At 48.1% G+C, this 12,461-nt stretch overlaps 1 protein-coding gene across 1 annotated transcript in view; it reads left to right on the top strand.

Moving 5' to 3' along the window:
- tmem104 (transmembrane protein 104) overlaps positions 1–9,455 on the top strand; it is a 15,179-nt gene extending 5,724 nt beyond the window's left edge. Inside the window, exons 9-10 of the mRNA XM_080512063.1 lie at positions 6,104–6,197; positions 7,272–9,455. Of these exons, the coding sequence (XP_080368189.1) occupies positions 6,104–6,197; positions 7,272–8,035 (858 nt within the window). The 3' untranslated portion in view covers positions 8,036–9,455. The remainder of the gene's footprint in view (positions 1–6,103; positions 6,198–7,271) is intronic.
- Positions 9,456–12,461: the final 3,006 nt, after the last annotated feature.

The following is a 12,461-nucleotide window of genomic DNA, read 5'->3' on the forward strand; positions in this document are numbered from 1 at the left end:
GACTCCATGACCTTCACACTGTGGTGCCAGCATGAGAAACACAACCTCCACATTACTTCAAATGTGAACATATTGTTCCAAGAAAATAAGGTTTATTGAAAGAAATGGAGAAAAAGTGAACAAGTTAAATAAACACAAAACACAACAAGAAATAAATAAGTGCTAATCTAAGATAATCTATAAATAAAAAGTAACTAAATTGGAAAGAAAAGCAAATATTAAAATAAAGGATTGGGTTCAGACGAGTTCTCAGTTTTATTGTGAAGAGATTCTGCTTCAATGCTTTATTTCACAAAGAGTCTTTTCGTGTCAATAATTCATCTTGAGACAGACGTGATGTTTTCCTCCTCCGGGTCGTTTTCAATAAATCACACTTCATCCTGCTGCCATCAAACATTCAGAGCACCGCGGTGGGGGGGGGGGGGGGTCAAGGGGGGGTCACCGGCCCCCATCCCCTCCCCCTCGGTCCAGCTCCTGTGATGTTCCTGGGCTGGCGGCGAGCGGTGGAGCCTTGCAGCGCCACGCTGCGCCACCAGGGGGTGTACCGGGTCAGTTTGACGTCTCGCCAAGAGGAAGAGGAAGAAGTTCTTCAGTCGTTCTGTGTTTTGGTTCTGAAGTCCAGTTGACGGGGTTGATTTCATGGTTTATATATATATATCTGCTCCGGCTGTACAAAAGTCACTTTGAGCAGTTTTAGGTTCCGTTTCCACGACGACGTGAAACATGAAAATGTCGTTTGTGTTTCTGTTTGAGAGAAAAGGTTCACGTTTATGTGCAAAAAACTGCAGTTTCCATGTTGCGCCACTAGTGGGTGCTGTTAGTTTATGTAATGAAAACACACACACACACACACACACACACACACACTGACCCGGGATCAATTATCACCAATAACACTTGAATTAGATTATTTTGAATGTAGCTTTTCAGCGGCGAGTCAGCAGGTTTGTGTGAGAGAAACATTGACTCATCAATAAACAAAAGAGATGTTGAGAAGGAAAATGTGTTTTTAAAGTTTAGAGCTTCCCTCTAACTTCTCTCTTCCTGCTGCTCTATAATCGGGTGTTAGAGGAGGAAGATGCTCTATAATCTGATGTTAGAGGAGGAAGATGCTCTATAATCGGATGTTAGAGGAGGAAGATGCTCTATAATCTGACGTTAGAGTAGGAAGATGCTCTATAATCGGATGTTAGAGGAGGAACATGCTCTATAATCTGATGTGTGAGGAGGAATATGCTCTATAATCGGATGTTAGAGGAGGAAGATGCTCTATAATCGGATGTTAGAGGAGGAAGATGCTCTATAATCGGATGTTAGAGGAGGAAGATGCTCTATAATCGGATGTTAGAGGAGGAAGATGCTCTATAATCTGGTGTTAGAGGAGGAAGGTGCTCTATAATCTGACGTTAGAGGAGGAATGTGCTCTATAATCTGACGTTAGAGGAGGAAGATGCTCTATAATCTGACGTTAGAGGAGGAAGATGCTCAATAATCTGACGTTAGAGCAGGAAGATGCTCTATAATCGGATGTTAGAGGAGGAATATGCTCTATAATCTGATGTTAGAGGAGGAAGATGCTCTATAATCGGATGTTAGAGGAGGAAGATGCTCTATAATCAGATGTTGGGGGAGGGAGATGCTCTATAATCTGACTTTAGAGGAGGAAGATGCTCTATAATCTGGTGTTAGAGGAGGAAGATGCTCTATAATCTGACGCTAGAGGGGAGGGTTAAAATATAACCCCCCAAATTAGACGTTAGATGAATCCATAAATCTTAATTAGCTTCATGAAATGACTCTGAAAAAACGACGAGTTAATTTATGTTAATGAGGTGAGTTCATCCTGACAAACATTCCCTGGATGGTTTCACCCCCCCGTCCCCCCTGTCCCCCCCGTCCTCGTCCCCCCCAATGAATCACCTGGCCTGTTATTACGATCCTCCCTAGATCTCTCCGGGGCTTTTATGTCCTGTTTTTATGTCTTTTCTTTTTCTCTCTCCTCTCGTTTGCCTCCAGTCTTTAATCATTCTGGTGAAGATCTGAGCTCTGAATGACTCATAATGTCCCGCTGCTTTTCACTCCTTCCGTCTCGCCCCGTCTCACTTGTTCCATCTCGCTCGCTCCGTCTTTCCCGCTCCGTTTCGTTTCGACTCGCTCCGCCTCGTTCCGTCCTGCTCCGTCTCGCTCGAGCTGTCTCATTCTGTTCCGCTCCTTCCGTCTCACTCTGTCTCGTTCCATCACGGTCCGTCCGTCTCACTCCGTCTGTCTCTCTCCATCTCGCTCCATCTGTCTCACTCCATCTCGTACCATCTCGCTTTGTCTCACTCTGTCCGTCTCACTCTGTCTCGCTATGTCCGTCTCACGCCATCTCATCCCGTCACGTGCCGTCTTGTTCTGTCCCGCTCGGTTTCGTTCCATTTCGCTCTGTCCGTCTCGTTCCATCTCGCTACAGCTGTCTCACTCTGTCCGTCTCGTTCCATCTCACTACAGCTGTCTCACTCTGTCCGTCTCGTTCCATCTCGCTGCAGTTGTCTCACTCCGTCCGTCTCGTTCCATCTCGCTGCAGTTGTCTCACTCCGTCCGTCTCGTTCCATCTCGTTCAGTCTCGTTCCGTTTTGCTTCATCTGTCTCACTCTGTTCATCTCGTTTTGTCTCACTTCGTCCGTCTCACCATGTCCTCGCTCTCTTCTCCGGTTTCTGGTGCATCATTAAGCTAAAACCTTCATAATCGCTCCTTTGTTAGTTTTTGATTCCTGTCGTGTGTCTGAGCTCCTTAAAGCCCGAGAATAAAGGAGCTGCTGATTAATCCCAGTCTGCTGGAAGAAAGACGACGTGCGTCACGTCTCGTCCTCTCAGCGTCTCAGCGGAGGCTAATCGACGCCCGGTGTCGTGAAGCTGCTCGTTATCCGGATTACCGCAGGACAAAGAGCTGCATGGCACTCCCGGGTCTGTAGGGGGCGCTCTGCCGGGCCGGATGGCTTGACTCCGGGGCTCCTGTCTGAGACTCTGCAGCTCCCACTAGTGGCAGACGGCTGCATCGCAGCTGAAGCTGTCCTCGGGAATCCCTGAAGACGCGGACAAGGTCTCCTGGTAACAAGTGGGGACGGAACTTTGAGCTTCTCAGAAATCAGTCCCATAATGTTGACGCGTTCTTTTATGAATTTGCATTTTGTGGGATGTCCTTCTCTTCTATCTTGTCTTCCATTGGGGACGTTTGTTAGGTGAAAAACCTGGAAGGAATGAGAGAAAAGAGACAAACCCCAGTATCGAGAGCAAAAATAGTCAAAATAATCAATATTCTTGTGCAAGGGCAGGGGAATGAAGTCACCTCACAGCTCGTTCATCGATCTGCAAAGTTCTTCCCTTCGTTGCCCGTTTTATTCACAGAGTCAAAGTAGGCGGTTACATTTTCATTCAGAGATACAACAAAGCAAGGCTAACACTGGTTCTCAGGCCTGTATGTGTGTGTGTGTGTGTGTGTGTGTGTGTGAAAGTAGGAATGTCCTAAGATAAGATATTCCTCCGGCCAGAGACCTTGAAGACGTCTCAGAGCGGTGCAGTCAAAATGTCTTCCCGTGGTTCAACACAAACATACATGAATCAACGATACCTCGCAAAATGTTAATTCCCATTATACCAAGTACTAATAATTAATATAAAGTGCAAATTTACTTAACAACGTACCGCCGGCTCCTAATAACGGTAATGAACGAGTGACTCAGTTGTGGCGTTTGGACAGCAGCGGAGTCTGTCGGTAATCTGGTCAAAATGAAGATTACCGTCCCGCGCAAATGTCCGGCCACCGCTGGGAATCCTAATCCGGCGGTCTGAACAAAGCGCCCGGTGGGGTGGGGGGGGGGGCTCTGCCACGAGCATTCAGCTAACGCCACCCGGCGCGGAGCCGTTAATGACTGGATGGAGGACGGCGGGTCGCTGGTGGACTTCTAAAGTCCAGCGCTGACGGACCAGAGCTGCTGGTCGCTCCGGAGCGTTGAACGACACAAGCTAATGCTAATTAGAGCTCCGGTTATCGCTCACTTCAAATCATGACTCACAGGCACCACTCGGCCTCACGCCAGGTCTCGTTTTTAAATGGTGTTACTGAACTTTAGCTCCGGAGGATTGAGGGATGTTGACGTCACACAGGAAAACTTGACATGTCATGTTCTTCACGTGTTCCAGTCTGATTGTTTGGTACGTTACTGTGATCGTTCATGGTCTGAAAGAACCGACTCCGTCTTCTGGAGAAGATTCTTCTGTCACTTCAAGGTCTTGTTGATATATTTGGTTGTTTGACATCAGGTTTGGTTGTTTGGCGTCAGGTTTGGTTGTTTGGCGTCAGGTTTGGTTGTTTGGCGTCAGGTTTGGTTGTTTGGGGTCAGGTTTGGTTGTTTGGCGTCATGTTTGGTTGTTTGGGGCCAGGTTTGGTTGTTTGACGTCATGTTTGGTTGTTTGGCATCATGTTTGGTTGTTTGGTGTCAGGTTTGGTTGTTTGGGGTCAGGTTTGGTTGTTTGGCGTCATGTTTGGTTGTTTGGTGTCAGGTTTGGTTGTTTGGAGTCAGGTTTGGTTGTTTGGGGTCAGGTTTGGTTGTTTGGCGTCATGTTTGGTTGTTTGGCGTCATGTTTGGTTGTTTGGCGTCATGTTTGGTTGTTTGGGGTCAGGTTTGGTTGTTTGGGGTCAGGTTTGGTTGTTTGGGGTCAGGTTTGGTTGTTTGGGGTCAGGTTTGGTTGTTTGGGGTCAGGTTTGGTTGTTTGGCGTCATGTTTGGTTGTTTGGCGTCATGTTTGGTTGTTTGGCGTCATGTTTGGTTGTCTGGCGTCAGGTTTGGTGGTTTGGCGTCATGTTTGGTTGTTTGGCGTCATGTTTGGTCGTTTGGCGTCAGGTTTGGTTGTTTGGGGTCAGGTTTGGTTTACTCTACGTTCCGAATGTCTAGCACAAAAACAGGTTACAGTTTCCCAGTAAAAGGTTGAGAAATGAGTCCCTGTCATTGAATCAGCTGATATAATTCCCATGAATCCGCCTGCGGACGTGTCGCGTTTGAACGTCTCCGTCTGGTCGTCATGACAAGTTGTAGGCTTCAGTACTTGTTGGAAGTTGATGGCCGGCATGTGAGGAGCAGAGTGTCGTTTTCTGTTTTTTCCGTCGTGACTCTGGTTTGTCCCCCGACTGAAGTGTCTTCAGTCCGTCTCACGGCAGGAATCCTTCAGAGGAGGAGGAGACGGAGACAATTCTGATTCATGCCACATTCCTCCTGACAGGATTTGTTTCAGTTTGTTGTGACATTTATTAAACGGAGCGTGAGACGCAAAGCAGTTTCTGTGGCGGCGGAGGCGACGCCACAAACCGAAGCGGGAGGAAGTTGCCGGAACGAAACATTAAATGAATAAATGCATTGGAACCGAGCGTCGTCCAGTCCGACCGGGGGGGGGGAGACGACTCGTATCGTCTCCGGCTCTCCTCCACCCAGAGGCTCTCGGGCTCCGCTTACACACCGAAAACAACTTTACCCGCAACACTCCCCTTACCGTTGGGTCACCCCCCCCCCCCCCCCCTCGTAGGAAATGGCTCCTTCTGCTTATGCGGCCGTAAACAAACATGGCCGACCAGTTTAACAGTTGACACTCTCCCCCGATGGCGTCCGGTTCATCAGCAGGCAGCTGGAAGGCCAGTCCTCTCCATTTTGTTCACCTTTTCAGCGTTTTGTTCTCCGCACACGTCGTCTGTGTGGCTTCGCTACAAGAACAGGCCACAGCGCCCTCTTGTGGCCCGGCAGACTAACGACATCGTGGTCGGTGTGTCTCTGCTGCCGCCGTGGAAACGCAACACCGTTCTCTGATGGCCAAGGTGTCGTCATGTGAAATGTTGTCATGGAAACGGGGCCTCGGCCCCTCTAACCAGTCCTCCTGGAGGTCTGCCGAGTCCAGGTTCTGGTCCTCCAGGAGGAGCAGGAAGCTCCAGAAAACCTGACCCAGGTTTTGTTCTGGATTTGTTGTGGGGTCTCCTCTAAATGAGATTCAGTAGAGCCTCGCTGGGCTTCTTCTAATCTGGTCTCTTCTGGTCTTGGCGGGTCTTAATCTGTTCCTTGTGTCTTCTGGTCTTGCAGGGCGCCTTCACCCTCCTGTTGGGTCCGTTCACCTTCTTCAGCGCCCAGAAGACCAAGTACCTGCAGATCATCACCTCGCTGATGCGCTGGATCGGTGAGAGAGTGTGTGTGTGTGTGTGTGTGTGTGTGTGTGTGTGTGTGCGTGTGTGCGTGTGCATGTGTGTGTGTGTGTGTGTGTGTTTACTTTGGACTGTCGCCAGCAGAGAATCAAATATACAGTTTTTACTCTCAGAGCTGAAGTGATGAGGGGAGTGTGAAACAAGGACACACACACACACACACACAGTGTGAAACGGCTTCGTGAGGGTTTTTAATTAAATGGGACTGCAGGTTAATGAAACCAGCTGCTCGTGTTCCTGGAGCTGCATATCTTCTGTAACCATGTAATTGTAATCTGAATAATCTGATGGTAATCTGACAGTAATCTGAATAATGTGTAGGTTATCTGACTGTAATCTGAATAATCTGCTGGTAATCTGACAGTAATCTGAACAATCTGTAGGTAATCTGACTGTAATCTTAATAATCTGCTGGTAGTCTGACAGTAATCTGAATAATCTGTGGGTAATCTGACAGTAATATGAATAATCTGTAGGTAATCTGACTAATTTTAATAATCTGCTGGTAATCTGACAGTAATATGAATAATCTGTAGGTAATCTGACTGTAATCTTAATAATCTGCTGGTAATCTGACAGTAATATGAATAATCTGTTGGCAATCTCATTGTAGCCTGTTAGTAATTTCGTTGTAATCTGATGTAATCTGTTAGTTATTGATAAATCCCCTGGAGAAAAACAAACCAAAACTTTTCTCCAGAGATCTGATGCTTGGATTAACATACCAGAACATCTCTCTTCCCTGGATTAACATACCAGCATATCTCTGTTACCTGGATTAACTCACCCAGACAATCTGGATCCTTATAAGTCTGTGGAGACAGTGAGCTACTAGCATTAGCAACATTTAGCTCCTCCAGAGACACAAGCCTTTCGACACTGTGAGCTATTAGCATTAGCAACATTTAGCTCCTCCAGAGACACAAGCCTTTCGAGACTGTGAGCTATTAGCATTAGCAACATTTAGCTCCTCCGGAGACACAAGCCTTTCGAGACTGTTAGCTATTAGCATTAGCCTCACCAACGCTCGGTCCTCTGGTTTCTTGCAGCGTTCACCATGATGATCATCCTGGCTCTGATCCGGATCGGGAAAGGCGCCGGCGAGGGCAAGCCGCCCGTGGCGTCCTTCTCCGGCGTGCCCAACCTGTTCGGCGTGTGCGTGTACTCCTTCATGTGCCAGCACTCGCTGCCGTCGCTGGTCACGCCCATCTCGGACAAGAAGCGCGTGGGCTCCCTGGTGCTGGCCGACTACGTGCTGATCCTGCTGTTCTACGTGCTGCTGTCCTTCACCGCCATCTTCTGCTTCGACAGCTCGCTGCTGCACGACATGTACACGCTCAACTTCACCGACAACTGCAACGTGCTGGACGTGCCGGCGCTGCGCTACTTCCTGGGCCTCTTCCCCGTCTTCACCATCAGCACCAACTTCCCCATCATCGCCGTCACGCTGCGCAACAACTGGAAGACGCTGTTCCACCGCGACGGCGGCACGTACCCGTGGGTGGTGGACCGCGTGGCGTTCCCGCTCATCACGCTGGTGCCGCCCGTGGTGGTGGCGTTCTGCACCCACAACCTGGAGTCCCTGGTGGGCATCACGGGGGCGTACGCCGGCACGGGCATCCAGTACATCGTGCCCGCCTTCCTGGTCTACTACGCCCGGCGCCACCTGGAGCCCGTGGTGGGCCGCGACGCCGTCAACAAGCACCGCTCGCCGTTCCGCCACGCCTTCTGGGTGTGGTTCGTTCTGCTGTGGGCGGCGTTCTGCCTCATGTTCGTCACCGCCAACATCATCCTGACCGACACCAGGAAGTGAGAGCGCCGGGCTCTCTCTCTCCCGACGGATCCGCTGTGTGTGCCTTCTGGTCGGTCGGTCGGTCGGTCGGTCGGACGGAGTCTCTTCCATTGGGACCAAAAATGTATCGATGAACCAAACAAAGGGAATTTATTAACGTCCGTCGACACCTTGTGTCGCGGAGCTCAATGATTTGCACAATGTAAATAATTCTCTTCCAAAGAGCGACGGCTCCTCACGGATCACATGAGCGCCAGTATCTGCCAACGCCTCCACGAGCGTCAGCTCTTCCTACTACCTGCTAGTGTTCATTAGCATTAGCAGCTTTCATTGTTTTGGTCTTTCGGAAACTTCATGGCTAATACTAAAGTTCAGAGGAGGTATTGATGGGCATTAGCAGGTCTTACTGCTTCCTTAAGCCATTAGCTCTTCTGAAGCTAAATGTCTGAGAGGTGATAGCAGCTGTTACCACCCCCCCCCCGCCCCCGCTACGAAGAGCTACCGGCCTGAGAGGTGTTAGCAGCTGTGATCCCTTTCCTTGTATTAGCATTAGCATTTATTTGAGTTTCTCAGGAGGCATTAAGAGCGACTCGTCTGTCCCAGCAGGAGGAGGCTGAACCAGGGCTTTGTTAGCGGTGCTACGTTAGCGGTGCTACGTTGGCAGTGCTACGTTAGCGGTGCTACGTTAGCGGTGCTACGTTGGCAGTGCTATGTTAGCGGTGGTACAGTAGCGGTGCTTCATGCTCTGATCAACTACAACTGAATTGCCGAAACGTCAGTCGAGGACATTCTTCCCCGATGCTAGCTAAACCCGAGACGTGCTCATGGAAGCGTCAGTTAGCGATGTTCAGTATTTATGGGTTAATTGCGTTTAAATCACACTGTTTGTTCTTACGGATTGAATTGTACTCATTTTGAACGTGGAGAACCTGAAAGCACCGACAATGGAAACTGAATCTCCGGCACTTTAATCTCGTGATCCTCTCACGTCGATAGCGGCTCTTTATCGGTACGTCCTGCAGCCGCTCTGCTCCCTGGGTTTATAGCCTCTGGATGTATTTTAAGGGAACAGAAAGTTTTATTTCTATCATTTCAGCCTCATTTTAATCTTTTTACTCGACAGAAGTGAAACTTTTTTTTCCTTATTTTTTGTGTGTCAAAGTGGAAAATAAATGTGAATCATGACAGTGTTGCTCTGTCCAGTCGCTCTGACTGCAGGTTTGTGTTTCTCCGTCAGCTTCATGACTGTGCTCCAACAGACCAATCAGAAACTTTCCCTTCATGACATCATGAGGGGAAGTAGCCCCTCCCACCGGTAGCGATACTCTCCTTGATCCACTGACGTCGCTGCAGCCTGGTTGCATTAGCGGCCCGGTCGCGTTGTGAACTGTGCCTTCTCTCCTGAACGGTCCTCCTGCTTGTTCTGCATCTCTGTCCTCATCGTCAAGACGTTTCTGCTTTGAGCGATTTTCTCTTTGATGTTTTTTATGATTCAATAAAGGTTGGTTTCCTTCCTTCCTTCCTGCAGTTGTTATTGAAACAGAATCCATCTTGTTAAAAGATGAAGACTTTCCCTGATGTAACAGTTTTATAAAATAACAATGTTAATTTTAGTGCTGGCAATCAATTAATTAATTGCACAACTTTCTGTAATGAGTTGCGGTTAATCGCATTGTTTTTCTCCTGAAGACTGAAGCTTGTGATATTTATTCAGGGAAAACCAATAATGCCAATTAATGTCAACACACAGACTATATTTAAAATAAGACTATTTTTATAACGTCCTTTTAGCTTTAGCTTGAAACTGTTTCTCTTCCAAGATCAACAAAATAGTAACATGAATTAATAAACATCTAACATAAGGCTGGGTTTAGTTACAGTGCAGGTCCACCTCTTTGACCATTTGAATATTTCTAGAAACAAAGTTGTAAAATTATTACATGAACAAAGTGGCAATAATATACTGTAACACACACACACACACACACACACACACACACACACACACACACACACACACACACACTACAGGAGAGCCAGGGAAAGAGAGAAAGAGGAGAAATGTATATTTTTCCTGCAAGTCTTTCCTCCAGGTTTACTCGTTTGTTGGCTCTTTGTCAGCCAACATGGCAACCTGCCGTTTTGCTGCAGAATTACTACTGTGGTCGTGGTATTCAGCTTTTCAAAGTAAAGCTATACAGCCGTCGGGGAACTTTTGAAGTGAAACTTTGTGCCTTAATATGATTCCACTCAGTGTTGCTCTCTGTCGTCACGGTGCTGCGCCCAGAGATGCGCATGCTGCTGCTCCATTAAGAGGGAAAAAAATGGAAGTAAGCAAAAATACGTTAATTACGTTACATTTAAAAAAAATCGAATTAAACATTTCAAATCAATAAAATTAACGTGTTATTTTTTACAGCACTAGTTTATTTATGAAACTCTTCACTTCAAGGCTACACAAACTGATTTGTGGCCGTCGAAAGATCAAATTGTGGGAGAATCATTAGTCAAATCTGTGGTCGTGGTTCAAATGGACGAGGTTTGTGTTCAGTCCTAGCTACTGCTGCTCTACTGCTGCTGCTGCTCTACTGCTGCTGCTCTACTGCTGCTCTACTGCTGCTGCTGCTCTACTGCTGCTCTACTGCTGCTGCTCTACTGCTCTACTACTGCTGCTACTACTGCTGCTCTACTGCTGCTGCTGCTGCTCTACTGCTCTGCTGCTGCTGCTCTGCTGCTCTACTGCTACTGCTGCTGCTCTACTGCTACTGCTCTACTGCTACTGCTCTGCTGCTGCTGCTCTACTGCTGCTGCTCTACTGCTGCTACTCTACTGCTGCTGCTCTATTGCTGCTGCTCTACTGATGCTGCTCTACTGTTCTACTGCTGCTGCTCTACTGTTCTACTGCTGCTACTCTACTGCTGCTGCTCTGCTACTCTACCGCTCTACTGCTGCTGCTCTACTGCTCTACTGCTCTGCTACTGCTGCTGCTCCTGGCCTGGCGTGAAGCCAGAGCTTATTGAGCCTCTGGTCTGATGGCGGCAGGTCGGAGGAGTTGGTTTGGTAGTTTGGGGACTGAAGTCGTCCTTTGATGAGCTTCACAGAATCACTTCGTCGCTCTGGATGAATCCTGGACTCGCTCGCCGGCTCCTCCTTCAATCTGTCGCCGTCTTTGAAATCCTTTGAGCGGAGCTTCATCTGGGATTCAGGCCACAGTTCAAATGAATGGATGACATCCTGGACCCCCCCCCCCCCCCCCCCCCCGACACACACACACACATACACCTGTTCCGTTTCATCTGAAGCCATCTGTCCTCCATGTTGATGCTCTCCTGCATCGCCGCCCATTGTGCTCATGTGCAGCAGTTTGCGATGAAAGTGCTGAACCCCCCGAAAACATCTACAACACTGGTGTTATAGATGTTTTTACCTGGTGTTGTAGATTATCTGGTGTTGTAGATTACCTGGTGTTGTAGATCATCTGGTGGTGTAGATTATCTGGTGGCGATGTTACAGTAACAGGTGTAGTGGATGTTCAGTGATCTTGTTTTGATGATTGTTTCATCCCAAAAAGGTGGAAGTTGTGACTGAGTGTGAAACAAAGAACAGAGTGAAAGGTTTAGTCTTGTGGTCGGATGCAGGATTTATCACGGTTGTCAGGTTTGTTCATGTTATTGATTAACGGTCACTTCTGGAGCTAAATCTCTTGACTTGTGAGCGTTAACTATCCGTAGGAAGAAGAAGAAAACAATCCTCACATCTGTGATTAAGTTGTCTTGAGTTCCACACTTCAGTGAGCTTTTCTTTCCTTTCTTCTTCTTTTTTGGCTGCTCTCAGCTCTCGCCTCATCGCCTCGCCGCCTCATCGCCTCATCGCCTCGCCCTTGGTCGAGGTTGGTCTTCCACAGCTCGTCTGTGCCGACTACAAATTGATAGCAGGCTTTGGCTGTCGGATGTAATTAGTCTCCAGCTGCCTTGTTTCTCTTTCTCCACCTTCGTCTACTGTTTCGTCTCGTCACATCCAACCCCAGTCAGACCAGCTTAGTACAGTTTCCTGAGAGACCGTCGCTCCCCGGGTGTTGGTACAGTCAGAGTGACTGTACCAACACCCAGAGAGACTGTACCAAAACTAAAAGACTGTACCAACAACTGGTCAGGCTGTACCAACACTCAGAGTGACTGTACCCACACCCAGAGAGACTGTACCAAAACTAAAAGACTGTACCAACAACTGGTCTGGCTGTACAGCCTGACCAGTTGTTGGTACAGTCTGAACAGCTGTTGGTACAGTCTCTTGGTGTTGGTACAGTCTGAACAGCTGTTGGTACAGTCTCTTGGTGTTGGTACAGTCTGACCAGCTGTTGGTAGAGTCTTTTGGTGTTGGTACAGTCTGACCAGCTGTTGGTACAGTCTCTTGGTGTTGGTACAGTCTGACCAGCTGTTGGTACAGT

The sequence above is a fragment of the Blennius ocellaris genome (genome assembly GCF_963422515.1).
Source record: "Blennius ocellaris genome assembly, chromosome: 16".
NCBI classification, from domain to species: domain Eukaryota; kingdom Metazoa; phylum Chordata; class Actinopteri; order Blenniiformes; family Blenniidae; genus Blennius; species Blennius ocellaris.